The sequence below is a fragment of the Meleagris gallopavo genome, chromosome 9 (genome assembly GCF_905368555.1).
Source record: "Meleagris gallopavo chromosome 9, MGAL_WU_HG_1.1, whole genome shotgun sequence".
NCBI lineage: Eukaryota > Metazoa > Chordata > Aves > Galliformes > Phasianidae > Meleagris > Meleagris gallopavo.
Genome location: NC_139412.1, coordinates 10,380,001 through 10,396,502, shown reverse-complemented (window position 1 = coordinate 10,396,502; position 16,502 = coordinate 10,380,001). Strand labels below are relative to the sequence as shown.

The window sequence follows — 16,502 nt, the reverse complement described above, 5'->3', positions numbered from 1 at the left end:
AGAAAGGCAAACAGAGAAACCATCATTCGAATCAAACGAAAGGCAAAGACGGACTGGGGGGAGTTGCACCGCGACGCGCAGTGCCGCTTTGCGGGAGCGCCGGTGCTCAGAGCCGGGCGGGATGCGGAGCGCTGCGGGCAGGATGCGGCCCGACGGGAGCGGGGCCGGTCCGTAACAACGCACCCCGGTAACGCGGGCTGCTAGGAAAATAAAAGTTGTCCAGACTCAAAACACACTCGTCAAACACACCGAAAAGTTTGAATTATTTATTTCCGCTGGGGACTCCTGTAACCATTTATTTTTAATAGAGCCTAATTAAGAGTTCCCCAGCGGGTTTTACTTTCGTAAATATTTCAGATGAGTTCGGGCTTCTGGGCAAATCCTCCAGAGGAAAAGAAAAAAATATATAATAAAAGATGCGAGGCGCAGAGTTTCAGCCCTTCCCTCCCGTCGGCCGAACAGGCAACAAGTGGCCGCAGTGCGGGAGCAGCGCGGCTCCGGCGGTCCCTTCGGGAACGGCCCGGAGGCTCCGAGGAGGAATGAAGTCACACGGCGATCCACGACCCCGGGCCCGGCCGAGGAGCGGCTGTGCGGGACGGGACGCATTGAGCGGCAGAGCCGCCCCGCACAAACGCCGTGTAAAGCGTACGGAGAACTCTTCGTTTTAAAGATAGAAGAAAACGAGGCACAGGGAAGATTTTCGATCACTTTTTTTTTTTTTTTGGAAGAAATTCGGTAAACAAAAAAAAAAATTAAAACGTTTCTTCGTCTGATATGTCAAAACATCGTTCACAGTAAAATTCACAAACCGATTTACATAAGTTTACAGCTTAAGAAAAACCCAGACACACAACTTGCTATAAATAAAAGAAAGGGTTTGCGACCCGCACAGCTCTCTCCCACCGCCCCCTTTCCGTAGGAACAAAACCCTAAAGTTAAAAACTACGAATTGTGGACACGAACCGAGCGGCACTCGGCAAGGTGGGAAGAACAACACTTTCAGTAACCACAACGAAAATGTAAACAACGGAACAACTGAGTTTGAAAACAACACCCGCCGGGTCGGTTTTTCGTTTTGTCATTGCAACGCTAAAATCGAACGGGGAGATGCACCATCTTTAAGACTTGGAAGCGAACAAAACTTCGCCCAACCCCGCGGAGACCGGGAGAGTCGCCGTGGCTTAAGAACTTCACGGGGCTTTAGGAGGCGGTCGTGCTCTGTTAAAAGAACAGATTGCTCAAATCATTTTGTACAAAAGGAAAAAAAAGAAGACAACTAACGGATTTTCTGCTTAAAATTTCTCCCAAGTTAGTATCGAGTCTGGTGAACCGCACGTCCCGGTGCTGGGGTTGCGATGAGGAGCCGTCCGGAGGAGGCCAGTTTGTTTATATGTGAGTTAGTGGTACGGTGCCGTTCACGGCAGTCCCGGCACTCTGGTAGTGCTGGTGCACACTGTGCAACCTGCTGCCCTGCAGGGCCGAAGGGTCTGTGGCGTCGCCCCCCGGGGGCAGGTACATGCTGATCATATCCCGCAGGTCTCCCAGGCAGGCCCTCTGCGAGTGTGAGGTGATGGCCGGCGGAGGCGAGCTGGGCTCGGACTTCACCACCGAGCTCATGGAGCCCAGGCTCATGGCCGTGGAGGGCTGCTGGCCGTAGGCGGCGGGGGACATGCTGTAGGTGGAGGCGGCGTTCATGTAGGTCTGCGCCGTGGACATCATGGGGCTGTACTGCAGGCCCGGCATGTCGTAGCGGTGCATCTGCTGCAGCTGCGGGCTGTTCATGCCCGGGTGTTGCCCGTAGCCCAGCTGGTCTTGCATCAGGGAGTAAGCCCCGTTGGTCCAACCGTTCATATGGGCGTAAGTGTCAATCCTCTGGCCCACCCCGACGGGGCTGCTCACCGCGTTGCCCCCTCCGGGGGCCAGCAGGTTGCCCGGCAGCGAGTATTTGTCCTTCTTCAGCAAGGTCTTGGTCTTCCTCCGGGGCCGGTATTTGTAATCCGGGTACTCCTTCATGTGCACGGCCCGAAGCCTCTTGGCTTCGTCGATGAAGGGCCGCTTCTCGGCATCGCTCAGCAGCTTCCAATCGGCCCCGAGGCGCTTGCTGATCTCCGAGTTGTGCATCTTGGGGTTCTCCTGGGCCATCTTCCGCCTCTGGCCCCGCGACCACACCATGAAGGCGTTCATGGGGCGCTTCACACGGTCCTGGTCCGACCCGGCCCCTGCTCCGCTGCCGGCCCCGCCGCCGCTTTTGCCGTTGCCGCCCGGTGCCGGGTTCCCCCCGGCGCTGCCCGGCGTGGGCTGCGGCGTCTTGATCTCGGTCTCCAGCATGCTGTACATGGCCGGGGCCGGTAAGAGATGCGCCAGGGTGGCAGACGGGCGGGAACAGCTCGGGGAAAGGAAGTTCAAAATAATAAAAGAAAGAACTGGTCCGGGCGGCGGCCGCAGGAGGAGGAAGCTTTCCCGTGCCGCTCCCCGAGGTGCAGTGGAGGTTCCCGCGGGCAGCGCTGAGCGATGCGCACACCTCTCCCGGGGGCATTTGATTGACGGGCTATAAATGAGCGGGCGGCGGCCAATCAGCGAGCGGTTCCCGACAGCCCCAACGCCGGTAATGGGCCGGTTTGGAGCGGACGGGGATGGGCAAAAAAGTTGGCGTTGGAGACTGCTGGGACCGAGCCCCTCCCGCCGCAACCCCCGAGGTGCTGGAGCTGCAGCGGGCACTCTCCGGGGTGCGGAGCGGCAGCGGGGATCGTGCAGGTGCCGACGGGGCTGGGAGCCGGGAGCCGGGGTTGCGGAGCGGAGCGGAGGACCGCCGCGAGCGGATCCACGAGTTTGGTGTGCACAAAGACATGTGAGCTTTCCGGCTCGAAGATTGTACGAACAGCTGTTCCTGTAACTCACACAGCGGATGAAGGGGACGAGAACTGAACTTTCGCCTCCGGAGCGGTCTCTGCGGAGGGAAGCCGCCCTGCCCAGTCGGCATCAGGGGCGGCTGCCGGGCGTTCCGTCCAGGTGCCAGGCGGGTGCTCCGCTGCAGCTCTGTGCCTCCTTTCGTGTTGCTGGGTGCCGGGCTGGATGCCGGCAGGACGCTCCCGGTCCCCCACCCCTCGCCGAACCCCGGCCACATGAGTTTTTTCCACTCGGCTGCCCAAGAGGGAGGGGGATGGGAGATGCTGCTTTGTAAAAACCGTTTTCATGGTAACGGCAAAGTTCCGTGTGAAAGAAAACTTGGGAAGGCTGGGGTGACCGGAGAGGAGCTCCCTGCAGCTGTCAATCACGGGCTTCCCTTTCCGTCCCTTCCCTCCCCTCCCCTTCCCTTTCCATCCCTTCCTCCCTCGGAGGAGCGGACGCCCGCAGCTACACGGCCGGGGCCCGGAGCTCCCGAAAGGCACGCAGCCCGTCTGCGCTCTTCCTCCTTCCTCATCCTCCCGCCGTGTTCCGCTCCAGCTCCGCCCGGGCAGAGGCACGGGACTGTCCTTTGCCAGCGGAGATTCATCACCGCCGGTAGTTTCCGATCAAATTGACCCGGGGGCGCGGGACTGGGCAGGGGGCGCGGAACAGACGTGCCTGGGCACCCCGTCCCGTCCAGGGGTGCCGGCGAGGAGGGAAGCTGCAGCTTGGCAGCCCTCGGTAAGAGAAGAGCGTAAGGATAACGGCGCTGACTGGCAGGGAGGGACACGGGGAAGCAGTCGGGGGCTCTGCCCAGGCTGGTGCCGACAGCCCCGCGTTCCCCCGGGGGGAAACGCGAAACGTACCGGCTGCAAACAAACGGCCGTGCTGGAAGGGGGGAATCAACACGGTGTGCTGGGTGGGGGTTTTATCGGAGTAGATCCGAGCAGCACAGTGCAAAGTTGCCGCTCGTTTTGTACGCGTTTCTTTACTGACAAAATCATCTGAACAAAGTCAGTGGGGGAAATAACGCCGCTCGGACAAGCTGTGGTGCTACAGGAGCTTTGTCTGGTTTGTTGCTCAGCAATGTTGGACGAAGTGAACGCGTTGCAGAGAGACAGCAGGTTTTACTTACGGCGCTGTCGCGCAAAGAGCGCCGCGGGTGGAACTTCTGCAGCACATCGGGAGAGTTTTGAAGAGCTCTATTTAAGTTCAAACTCGTCCAAACATTTTGACCGCTCAGTCCAGGGTTAAACCTTGCCAGGCAGGGGTGGGAGACGGACTGATCTGTGTCCTGGCCGCTCTGAAATGTTCTGATACGAGCGTTTGTCGGAGCGACAGAGCACGGGTACTCGCAACGAACAACTCAGCGGGGTACGGAACTGGGGGATGCCGACAGCCCTGCGAGCGATGTCAGCAATCTGAATAAATGGTACAAACTTCAAACTGTTATTTAGTTTTTCAGTTTGGCTTCCCGCGGCCTGAGGTGTCAATTCCATTATTATTGCATGTTTTGTTGTTGTTGTTTTTCCTAACGGACACATCGTTTAGCATCTCACGGTCCATGTTATTAAAAGCCAGGCAATATTTCTCTTGAAACATCACTCATCTCCTCACTGATGAATAAGAAGTGTAAGTATAGGTCGGTATTTCCAGATTTCACGGTGCACGAAGTGATCTCACAACTCTGCGGTTTTGATGAGACATACTTAAAAACGCGGCCGTTTTCTATTTGCAGAAGAAGGGGCTGAGCAGGACACCCAGCTCGGAACCTCTACCTCTCGGTAATGGTTTGAACTCTCGAAGGAGAGGCAGAAGGCCGCCCTCAGCGCTGCGCTGTCCCGCGGAGCCGCGCTCCTCCCCAGCCGCGTGCCGGGGAAGCACCTGCGGTTGGATTCTCCTGGGAGCGGAGCTGGGGAGGTTGCGCAGGTCCCGGCAGAGAGAAGTGAGGCTCAGCCGTGGTTCCGCCGCCGGCAACCCTCTGCTAACGCAAGGGACGCTCTCCTAGGTTGGAAGTTAGAGATCGCTGCTGAGGCACAGTAGGGAAGAAAGAGGAAGCGAGGCAAGTGCCGCTATACGAGCTGTTATTTCCAAAATCGTCTTGCCGAGCACTTTAAAAGGTCCGATCCCAGTTCCAGCCTGGTCCCCGGTCCTGCCCGTGAGCAGAGTTGCTGCCAAGCAGGGAAGGGGCAGAAGCAGGGGAGCTGGCAGCGACCGCCCAGTGCGGGGCTGGGGAGCATCACGCCTGGATGGAGCCATTTTCCTAAATTCCTTCCTCGGCTGTGGCTGGGATGAGGAGAAGCCATCTGAGACTGAGAGCCCCCAGTGCCCAGTGGGAGCCAGAGGCACTCATGTGTACAGAAGTACTGCTGTCAAACTCAGAAAAGCTCCTGGTTCTGTTTTGGTTTTTAATCTTTTTTTTTTTCTTCTTCTCCTTTTTTTCTTTTTGGTGACAAAGGAGCGTGAGGCAAAAGCAGGAATTTACAGCACACTCCGAGCTGAACGTGAGAGAAAGCCCATGGCTGACAAGGAAGATCTGCTTCGTATGTGATCAGCACATAATAAGCAATAGCCATTAACATCTGTTAATTGCAGCTCCGCAGAACTTGGGAAGGGGGTTCTTAGAAGGGAAGGTTGCTGGCTTTTAGAGCAACGCTATGCACCAAAACCCCCCATTTAATCCCATTATTAAAACATCCCCCCTGCCCCTGAGCATCAGTCCCAACCGGGCTCAGCCTTTACAGCATGCCTGAACCCGGAGCTGAGCCCCATTCGTTTGGTTCCTGCTGACCTCACTTGGATGATTCCCAGAAAATAGCCAGGTGATGCTTAAAAGAAAGGTTTGTGTATTTCTGCACTCTGACTCTGTTTTAAGATTTCCTCAAAGTTTCCACACAGTAACACAGCTCTCAAGTGGGTCACGTCGGGCTGGTGCTGCAGCCCCATCTCGATAGGTTGAGACAGGATTATTTTTATTCCCTTACCAGCCTCTCGAGCTGCCTCGGACCGAGTTCCCATTCCAAACCACCACACCCCCGAACGGGTCCCCTGTCTCCTCTGCCTCTTCACCCGTGCCCTCTGCAGAGCACTACAGCGACTGCAGCATCCCTGCTGCTCATCTGCCCCAAAGCACGAGGGATACCTTTGAAGACATCATTATAAACAGCAACATTTAAAAACAAAAATCTCACGAGCGTGGATAAAACCGAGGCAGTCGTTTGGGTGCAGCTCAGTTCCTTTGAACCGAGCCTCCCAGCGCATTCGGGGGCAGCAGCAAATGCTGTTTTTCATCACTTTTTCCCCCCAGCTGAACTTTTATTTGGCTTCTACCAACAATAGCGGGCTGCAAACAGACCTCTCGGAGCGCGGCTGAATAGACTCTTTTCTGGCCCGGATTGTTTCCACCGCCACAAAAACAACCAGGAGCTCCGTGTCTTAATTGGGCTGTTCCCGGCCCTCGCTCATTCATTCAGGTGTTCGCCAGGAATTTGTTTATTAGCCTCTGACAAACGGCTCCTCCTGGTAATCGCCTCATGGGGTTGGCTTCTGCGGGAGGGGAAGGATGCGGCGGGGAGGGGGAGCGGGGGGATTGCTAATAAGAACCCCTCATCTCCAAGTTACCAATTAACAGAGCTGCAGGGCGGACCACCAGCACAGGACATCTCCCCTGGGCTCGCTGCGGAGCCCGGCGGAAACGAGAAAAACACCGAGGGGGAAAAAAAAACCCACGAAACGCGGTGCTAAAGACGGCGGCAGGAACTTCGTGCAGCTCCCCATGCCGTTCCCAGTACCACATCTCTCCCCGAACGCAGCAGCCCGTCCGTGTCCCGCCCGGTGCCACCCGGCGGCGCGGGGCGGAGCAGAGCGGCCCCTGGTGCCCAGCAGCGCCCTTTGCCGCTGGTGTCCCCAGCAGCCCCGTGGGTTGCGGGTATCCGCACTCGCGGCCCTTTCCCCCACTCTCCTGTGCCAGCTGAGCGGTCGCAGAACTCATTCTCCAGGAAAACAAACCCGCTCGATCGCCTATTTTTTTTTTTACCCATCGATAACTTGGCGAATCCTTCCCGCGGCGTTTTCTGTTCGGATTCAGTAACGCACCTCATTTGCTGGCAATGATGGTGAGGCTTTTTTTTTTTTTTTTTTTTTAATGAGTCATAGTAGAAATGCGACATTAATTGCAAAACTCGAACTTGCTAATTAGCTGCAAATAAACTATTAGTTAGTGGCAAATGAAATCAAAGCACATCTTATTTCTCCTTTCTGACACGCAATTTTGCAGGCGTATATTGTTTCAACTGCAGCCTGTATCATTGGAGCAGCAAATAGAGATCCTGAAAAGGTTTCTCTTCAGGACAAATAATTAAAATATATTCTCCTTTAATTGACATTATAGAGGACACAAATGAGGTTTTCCTTTTAGAAATAAATAGCAGTTTCTAAATAAAGCTCTGTGGGCTGCAGAATGGAGGTTTCAACCAAATGAATAGTCATTACTACCTTTTCACTGATGTGGGCCTTTTGATCAGAAAAGAAATTAGCTCTAAAGGACAGACAATAGGAAGCCTGCCCTGCAATAGGAAGAAAATTAGATGGCTAAGGCTCTTAACAACACCTATCTCTATAAACCATGGAGCTTCTTGCTTTTCAATTACAGCTGTTCATTTCATAGAAGAAAAGTGGAAAAACACGGGGAATATAAACTCTGTTGCAACCAAGAAGCCCGAGGCAGGATGGGGAGAGTCTTCCCATTTCCCTTTCATTTTAGTAGAATCAGTTAACAAACACTGTATATTTTATAACACCGAGAGCATTCAGTATACTGTTCTCTAGGTCAAACAAGCAATCAAGATGGACAATATTCAGTAAAGGAACGTTACTTTGAGTCATTGGATGTTTCCAACTTACATGTTTTGCACACGTATCACATCCTTGTCCTCTTTTCTTGCAAAAAGCAAATCAAGAATGAAGAGCTTGGGGAAAATGAACTGCTGAATAACACCACTGTATTTTGGTTACAGAAAAATTAATTCCACTTCCTGAGAATTGGAATGTTCATTCTTTCATTACACTCCAGACTGAAAGAATATTTTAGGCTTGTAACGCTTTTAACTCAGGCATTCTGGTTATTTTAGCAGTCCTACTTTTACTTTCATTTTAAAACTTAACAGTAACTTCAATAACTTTAAAATGTATGCTCTTTCAAATTATTTCATTTGGATATTGTTTTCTGAACACCCTTTTTCTTTCTTTGACATAAAATGTATGTTTTCCCACGTCTTAGAAAAAACCATGGCAGCACTCCTTTCCTCCTCCAGAACTTCTGAACCTTCATGATGCAAATGGGTGACAATTTTCATTGACTATGCATGATACTGTAATGGAAATAACCTTTCAGTGATTATTTGAACAGGTAACAGCCACAAACCTTTATTATGAACAAGTCCTGTTCTCATATTAACTTGTGGGACTATAAAGATCTCCTTAGAAATAAAACATAAAATCACAGTTTCTTCCTCTTATTCCCTTTTCCTTTTTCCTTTCTCCTCCTTTCTTTTCCCTTTCCCTTTCCTTCCTTTCCCCTTCCATTTGTCTCCCCCTCAAAACTATTTGCTTACAAACAAGTCTCCATAGTTAATTCAAAGACTGAATATATACACTTAAATGGAAGACCAAATTTACACAAATTGATTTTGCTGTGTTAGCATGTTTTATAATTATCCTTCTCACCCACAGACAAGTAAGTGTTCAATTAAAAATTGCTTTCTCTGATCTAAAAAATTAATCATACTTGTCTGTGATTTTGATACGAAAGATGAACAGCAGCCCTTCATTCAGTGTCAATATTCCCTTTCAATTTTGTTTGGCTCTACAACATGTAAGAATATAGGTACAATAAGAAATAGTTAAATCAGTTAAGAATGATCTCCTAGCTTGCAAAACGAAGTCACCAATAATTTGAAGAAATCCCCCTTCTTTTGGAATAGATAGAAAATAACGATTCATGCAAGCCTCTGCCTGTGGCAAAGTTTCCATTTGTTTTGCAAGATGTTAGTTAAAATTTCATTTTATTTGAAATGAATTTGTCAGAGAAAAATTGCTATTATCATACTAGCTAGTGGGAAAGCCTTCCCTCCTTGCAAAGCTTAAGTGTCATGGAGACTTCTGCAGCTAATAACAAAAAACCTGCATCAGTGAGAAAAGTAACTGTGAAAACCCAGTAAAGATGCAGCAATTCTCAGCCCTGGCCTCACAGCAGTATTTTGCTTTTGCTACTATCCTCAATCCTTGCGAACATGAGAAAGAACTTCCTTGATTCTCAAAGTCTGGGAGTGCCACCTAAAACTGTCAAAGTTTCAGAACAAGATTTTGGAGCAAAGTTCCAAATGCAGAAGTAGGGAACTGAAAGAGCTTTGAGTACAAGCGTGAGCTGCTGGTAAGTGTGGGGGAGTGTTGGAGGGCTTGGGACTGATCAGGTCTAAGAGAAACAAATACATGCTCACTTAGCAGGGAGAGCCTGCAATTCCTTCAGCCTTTCCAGCCTACTATGGAGACGATGTTGGCTGCAAGAGCCAATTAGGCCTGAAGATCCTTTCCACTCTATTTTTTCTCCCTTACACAATAAGGATAATATGTACTCAGCAGTCTTTTGTAAAGCAGATACGTATATATGCCTATGTCTATACATATACAAGAGGTATAAAGTAACAGAAATGGAATTCACTGAAGAATTAGTGTTTATATAGGCTGTTTTAATGGCTCAAACTCCATTTTTGATCTAGCAGGAGTCACAAATAACTACACTATTTAAATTCCTATTCAACACTCAACTTCTATTTCTATGATAGCTTATGGCAGTTACTTGATATTGAAGGTATCTCCCAACAGCTGCTCAATCACTGCCCTCACTGAACAATGCAAAGTCTCGTGACTAATCACTATCAAACTTCTCCACCAATTACTGCTCCCTTACAGATACGACTGCTTAGAGCTACGAACAAATAAGAATATGCTCAAGGCTGCTATTATCCATGTCAGTGGTCAAGTCTCCATTGACTCTGTAGATAGCACTCTTCTAGTAGGGCAAGCACTGCTCAGGAAGAAGATGCTGTATGATTCAGGAGAAGCTACAGGAGAAAAAGGCTTCTAAAGGAACAACTTAGTGGCAGAGAAGAGAAGCCACATGGGAGACCATGCAGTCTGTAGGACATTTTATGGCTTCTATGGCAAAGCTGAATTTCTGGGGAGGGAAGATTTAGGTCTAAATTTTGTAACTTACTGAAAAAAGTCCAAACCAAATGCCAAGACAAAAGAAACCAGTGTGTGGAGAAAGTGTTATCAATCCTATCTACACTACTGTCTACATCCCGTCCCTACAGTTTCATGTGTCAGACAAATTAAGAGGGAGGGAATAGTAACCAGATGTTACTCCTCAGCAAAACTCCTACAGCTCCTGTGCGTTTTCACTGATTTGATTATTTCCCAACCCAGGAGAGGGCACTCTGTGCTTCCCACAGTGCTCAGGTGCTTCTCAAGTGCTGCCACAAGATGCACTCCTTCCAGGTAGAGCATTGTCATGCAAGAGAAAATTGTTGCTATTTTTCCTATTCAGAATTAATCACAAGCCATAGAACATATTTAAATTTACAGTGTTATATCTCTCTTACACATAAAGAGCCTTCCAATTAAATTGCCAAGAAAGTGTAGATTCGTAGGTCTTGTTTCTGTTCATACCATTAAATCTGTGGCGAAATAAAGGACTTCCAAGTTGAAAATGTTACCAGTAAGGCATTTTTGCTTATTGCTGAGTCAACATCACAGACATAAAAAGTAACATTTCCACACACAGAAATAAATCAGAAATATAGTTCCCACAATATTTATTCATTATAATTAATTCATTCTTTCCTTGCCATTGATCAGCTTCTGACCCTGCTACCACTGTGTCTTTCCAGAGCTGTACTCCATCTCTTTGTAGGGACACATTCGATCAATTTTCCATTGAGGAACCAGCAACTATTTAGAAATCCTGAATAAATACCTGACCTTGGGCTGATTGCTTAGAATAGAGCTGAAATGCTTCTGCTAGTAACACCCCCACCTTTTTGGTCAGCTATATGTTTGCAAAAAGAAGGATTTTTAAAATTCTGGTTTTTACTCATTATGTGTTTGGCATCAGGCCAGGTCACACATTTTGCTCAGTAAGTTGTTTCAGAGTCATGATGAAGACAGCTTACATATTTCAAGGTCACGTAACATCTAAAAGATGTTGATGACAGATACTGGTAACGCATTGATCAAATAGAGAATCTGATCACACAGGTTGTTAGTGTGATCAATGCTATTTAGCTTTCCACAGTATGCCTATATTATCCCCCCAGATTCTATTGATAACAGATTGATAACAAAAGGGAGGACACGCATGTATGTATCTGCACATGTGCGCACAGAGTGGCAGTCACAATCACAACTCAAAGCAAGTAAAAAAAAACAACAAACAAACAAAACAGAAAGATCTTTCTCTGCTTTATGTGCTAGTTGAGACTGGATCAGGATTCCCACTGAAATAATAGTGAAGTTTCAGGGTAGCACAGACCCTGTTAACAATAGCAGAACAGATTTTGTTCTGCTATGCCTTTTACTTAAAATTCAGGGAAATGTTATACGCAATTATGAGTCTTTGTTTTGCAAACAGGCTGGCTTGCATTATAATTTCTGAAGCCATTCCTAGGGGTGGGACAGTTTGACAAGACTCCCTGTTGTGAATTATTCCCTCCTATGCTTCTGGGGAAAGGGCAGTTGAAGACATACATCATCAAAACCATAGATGGTGTGGCATAGAGCCTTCAGAGAACATCTTCTGTTGTCATAAGCTTTAAAATGTCCTTATGTCACCAACTTTCTTGTGCCTGCAACTTACAACATAAGAAAATACAAAATGCTTCTATCTAAATGGATAGAAAAATGACAATTGAAGTCACCGAGGTTAAAATTTATGGTATGATTTTATAAGTGGCTTCAACTAACTGCTTAAAACCATTTAAACTAATAGATATCTCCACTCACATATTCCCTTTGAAAAATAGGACTCCCTAACACAGAAATTAAAAACAAACAAACAAAAAAAAAGAACAGAAAAAAGCAAAAGTCACTGTCTTGGTATGAATTCTGTGAAATAAGAATGTTTCGTGGTGCTACTTTTTATAGTTCAGCAGTGCAATGGATGCAGTACATGCACAGGATTAATGGGTCTTCAAGACATGAGTGCATATGCAGCAGTGTGTGGAATCTGCTTGTGAAATTCCTGTGACTGTGGATGAGTGTGGATCATTAGCAGGTGTGAACTGCCCACAAGGTAGTTGTCTGTTTGCATAAGTGATCATGGTAAACATACACACAAGTTAAGGTTACATCTACATAGTCATTATGTATTCTGGACAGTTTTGAGTATTGTAGCTACAAGGTACCACTGTGATATGCCTGAAGTCTTATTAAATTCCAAGCTGTAAGAGCTGGTGTACACACAACTACCACTGGGTTGTCAAAATGCAGAATAGCATTTTTTTGTTATTGAACTCTGTTTACATCCAGCTGCAAACTTGCATGCCATCCATGAACAAATGGGTATGATGTATATTTTCAAAGTTTGGCAGCAATATCAAGAAAATTCAAATACACATTCTGCCTGGACTCAGAGTTTAATCTCATCCCTTAGAGAAGTTCAGCATTTTTTTCCTTTTTTTTTTTGGTCATTTTTCTTTGAGAGAAAATACTTTAAATTAGGACATTTCTCATGTAGCCAAACAGAATCAACTGCATCAGAACTACTATGTTCGGAGTTTTATCACACAAATTTGTGGAAAAACATGAATCAAACAGGAGCACAGCCTCTTAACAAGCAGGAGATTCTTGACTGCTAGGTTAAGATCAAGTAGCAAACAGTAATATCTAAAATAAAGCAAAGCCTTCATGTGTCACATAGGCAGTGACTGACAGAGTCAGAAGTGTTCTCGGGGAATTTGTCAAAGGGCTTCCACTGAGTTCAGTCCATGTGGGAAGGTAGTGCTGTGCACAGGGGATTTGCTTTGAGCAGTGGGCTACATCAGGGAACTTGAGAGCAGTGCAGTTATATTCAGTCGGTTCTGAAAAACTCAGTAAAAATGCCGTCTTTAATTTTTATTGCCTTTTAATTGCTTACTCTTTCCTAATTAATTTCTGAGCATCTTTTATTGCCTTTTCTGTTTTTAGCTCAGGGTCCTGCTCTACTTTTCTTCTGTGAGTTAAGTTCAGAGATGTTACCAGATGAGAAGTATGCTATAGCAGTAGGCACCACGTAACCAGCAGTTTGATAAGCAGCCATCTCTATTTTTTAGTCAGTTGCTGAAATTACTCCAAGGAAGCAATTTCCGAATGTGCCTGCTCACACAGTCTGCAGAATAATCACAATCTTCTATCACACAGGAATTTAACATTACTGGTCTTACAGCTTCTGCTTCCTTCAAAATATTTACAGTATCAGGTACCAGCGCCAGGCAGAGAGCACTCTGGAATGAGCATAGGGCCAAAGATACAGCAAGGCTTCAGCTGCTGCTTCAACATTTATCTCAGCACCACTGAAATCCAACCTGAAACCTTAGCCTATTTCTCTTTGGGTAGGATCCAGATTTTCTATAAGAATATGACTCAAAACCGGAGTAGGATTTAAGTCAGGCCTTTTAGGCAGGATCTTTGATCTCCTGAATAGATGGCAAAATTACATATAGGGAATTTGCAGACTATTATGTAAGAAGATTTAGCACAGGGGCTTCAGATGTCTGAGACTCACCCACATTAACCTGTAGGCACATGCAGAGCAGCACTTGCCAGCCTTGTCTGAGCAGAAGGACAAGCTCTAGGAAAGCCCAGGATCAGTAACACAGGGTATGTTACTGAAGGATCAGAACCTAATACCCCTTAATATGTGTTAAGAATAATATAAATAACTTAATAAATCACTTTAAGCAAAATACTACTACTACTACTACTACTACTACTACTACTACTACTACTACTACTACTACTACTAATCCTTTATTTACAGCTCCTGAAGCTTTAAATGATGCTTAACAGTAAAATTTGATTTAAAATAGGACAACAGAAGTTATACTTCATTTCCCTCAGGAATTGCTTACAGTCATTGTAAAGCCATTGCACTCGAACTACCTAGCTAAAAGCATGAGCTATCTGTATGAAAACAGTAACTAAATTATAGGCATTTCTTTATTCCGCCATACACTGACATGTTCTGACAAGACAAGTTTGTTTGCACGTATTGTTCCAAAGCCCCAAAGTCTTTACTCTCTGCTTCTCCACTTGTCTTAAATGTTTGATTAAGCACTGTGAGAATTGTCAGTATTGATAAACTTCTTTCCAGTACATTAAGCACTCTAATCCTTTACATTCCTACTCCATCTCCATTGCCAAGCCAGCCAGCTTCCTCAGCTCTTGTTTTTGGGGCAGTATTTGCATTAAAAATGGTCTATAAATAAAAATGAATGCAATAGCAGGAAAAATCATTTTGTGTACCTGAAGAATTCTGACAAATACTCTATGCAAAAGGCTGTGCTTGTTCTGTAGTCACAGGAATATAATAACTATCTAGAAAGCTAATTAAGAGGGGTAATTAAACTCAGCACTTTTTTCTCTAAAAAAATTAATTTTGATAAACAGCACTGCTATTAATTTTTCCTTCAATAGTGTGAACTAATCAGGAATATTTGGCATCTGTAACACATCTTGGATTAGGCTGTGCGTTTGTTGTGTGGGTTATTGTCTATTAACTTAATAGAAGGAGATTCAAATCAGGAAGTTCAGAACTCAGTATGAGCTTCATTTTTCAAACAGTTCAGGTCAGTATTTTGGCTTTATTTATTACATTTTGTTCTCCATATTCTAACACGGAAATTTATCTTTTAAACATAGAGCGTGTCAAAAACGATTATCAGTTAATCAGATTTTTAGTTTGGAATATAACATTGCAAAATTTGGCTGCATTTCACTTCCATTTTGTCTGTTTGAATGTCTCATGGCTGAACTCTGGGGACAGAAGCACATTTTAGGGCAGCATTGACTTGCTGTAAGTGATGTTCATTTATCTCAGGATGACACAAACATAACCACATCTGGAGTTTGTTTCCATACACAGGGAGGACATCAGTCCAAGCTAGATAGCTGCGTTAGCTAACTAAGCCTGTGTAACTGTGAACTATCTCTCAAATTCAGACTTACATCATTTCATTAGCAATTCTCATTAGCTTTTGCCTCTGGCTGTACCTAAGCTCTATGTGAAATAGCACAGTTCTGTTCTCCTTGCTGGTGCTTCATGTTTCCACCCACCAAGCGTTTGTCAGTCTCTCTCTAGGACGCTAACAGAGAACTTCAGTACTCTCATTTTGTGAATGTAAAACTTCTGTACACTTCATTTAGTAATTTGTATGCAGAATGTGGTTGGCATTTCAACATTAGTATCACCTCAGAAAATAACTGACCTTCACTGAGCTTAACCAGGCTGTTTGTCTTGTCACTGTGACAGAACCATGCTGTTTTAAAGGAAACATTGGCGTGCCTATGTTTGTTCTTAGCAAAGGCCAACCAAGTTCAATGCACTACCTGTACATTTCCCTCTTTGAAAGGCCATTTGGGAATGCCACGTGCAACGCAGTGAGTAACAGTGGTTAGCCAGGGCACAAGTGTAAATACCAGCTCCCAGCCCCATTAGCTTGACACAGCCATTTCAAGGGACTGCAGTAGGCATTCTGGCTGAGGAAAGGCGGGGAGATCAGGCTCCACAGTGCAATTTTATATGAAAATGAAGTGGATGAGATCCTTCTATCAGAGTCATTTAAAATAAAATAGGAGGGTTACCTTTTGTCTGCACTGTTAATAAGAAAAATATGCTAGAATAGAAGGTAATTGCAATAAGGTATGTCTCCATTTTCTCAATTTTGCCCAGTTTTCTTTGATATTATTATGGACTTCATATATAAATGCTATTTCTTCTGGGTGGATTTATTAATTCTGGGGATGTACATCCCTCTAGTACATATATAAGAATTAACCATTTATACCTAGGGGAAGAGAAAGAGTGGAGAGACATACAGGAAATAGACAGTGTAGCAAGGAACATTGTGTCTGCAGCATTCTTCATAAATAACGTGAATCACAGAGAATTGCCAGAGATTATTTTAATGGCTCGACCCTTATGCTGTTATGGTAATTACAGAAAGAGTTTTAAGCCCCTCCACCAGGGAAATTATGCATAGAAATAGTGAAAATTTATAATGAATTTCAATTGTTATTCAAAATTCTTTATCAGAACTTCGGGGATTAATAGTTCTGGTACTTTTTTCTCCTGAAAAACCACAAACAGTGCTAAAAAACAGCAGAAAACATGCAGTACATCTAAAATTGATGCAACTCTATTGATTTCAGTGAAATGGTGCTGATTTACCCCAAATGAATTCCTAGCTCATCTTTTCTATGTGTGGGAGAAAACTATTTAAACGTGAAAGGCTCCTGGAAATGCAGAGAGGTACTTTAGGTTAGGACAGTTAAAGCTGCCCAAGTCCTCTGTTTGCCTGCTG

General features: G+C 45.9%; 1 protein-coding gene across 1 annotated transcript; it reads right to left on the bottom strand.

Moving 5' to 3' along the window:
* Positions 1-1,307: 1,307 nt before the first annotated feature.
* On the bottom strand, positions 1,308-2,337 carry LOC100542853 (transcription factor SOX-3-like). The gene has a single exon (XM_010715423.4). It carries the CDS (start codon positions 2,335-2,337, stop codon positions 1,387-1,389), a length of 951 nt encoding a protein of 316 aa, XP_010713725.2. The 3' UTR covers positions 1,308-1,386.
* Positions 2,338-16,502: the final 14,165 nt, after the last annotated feature.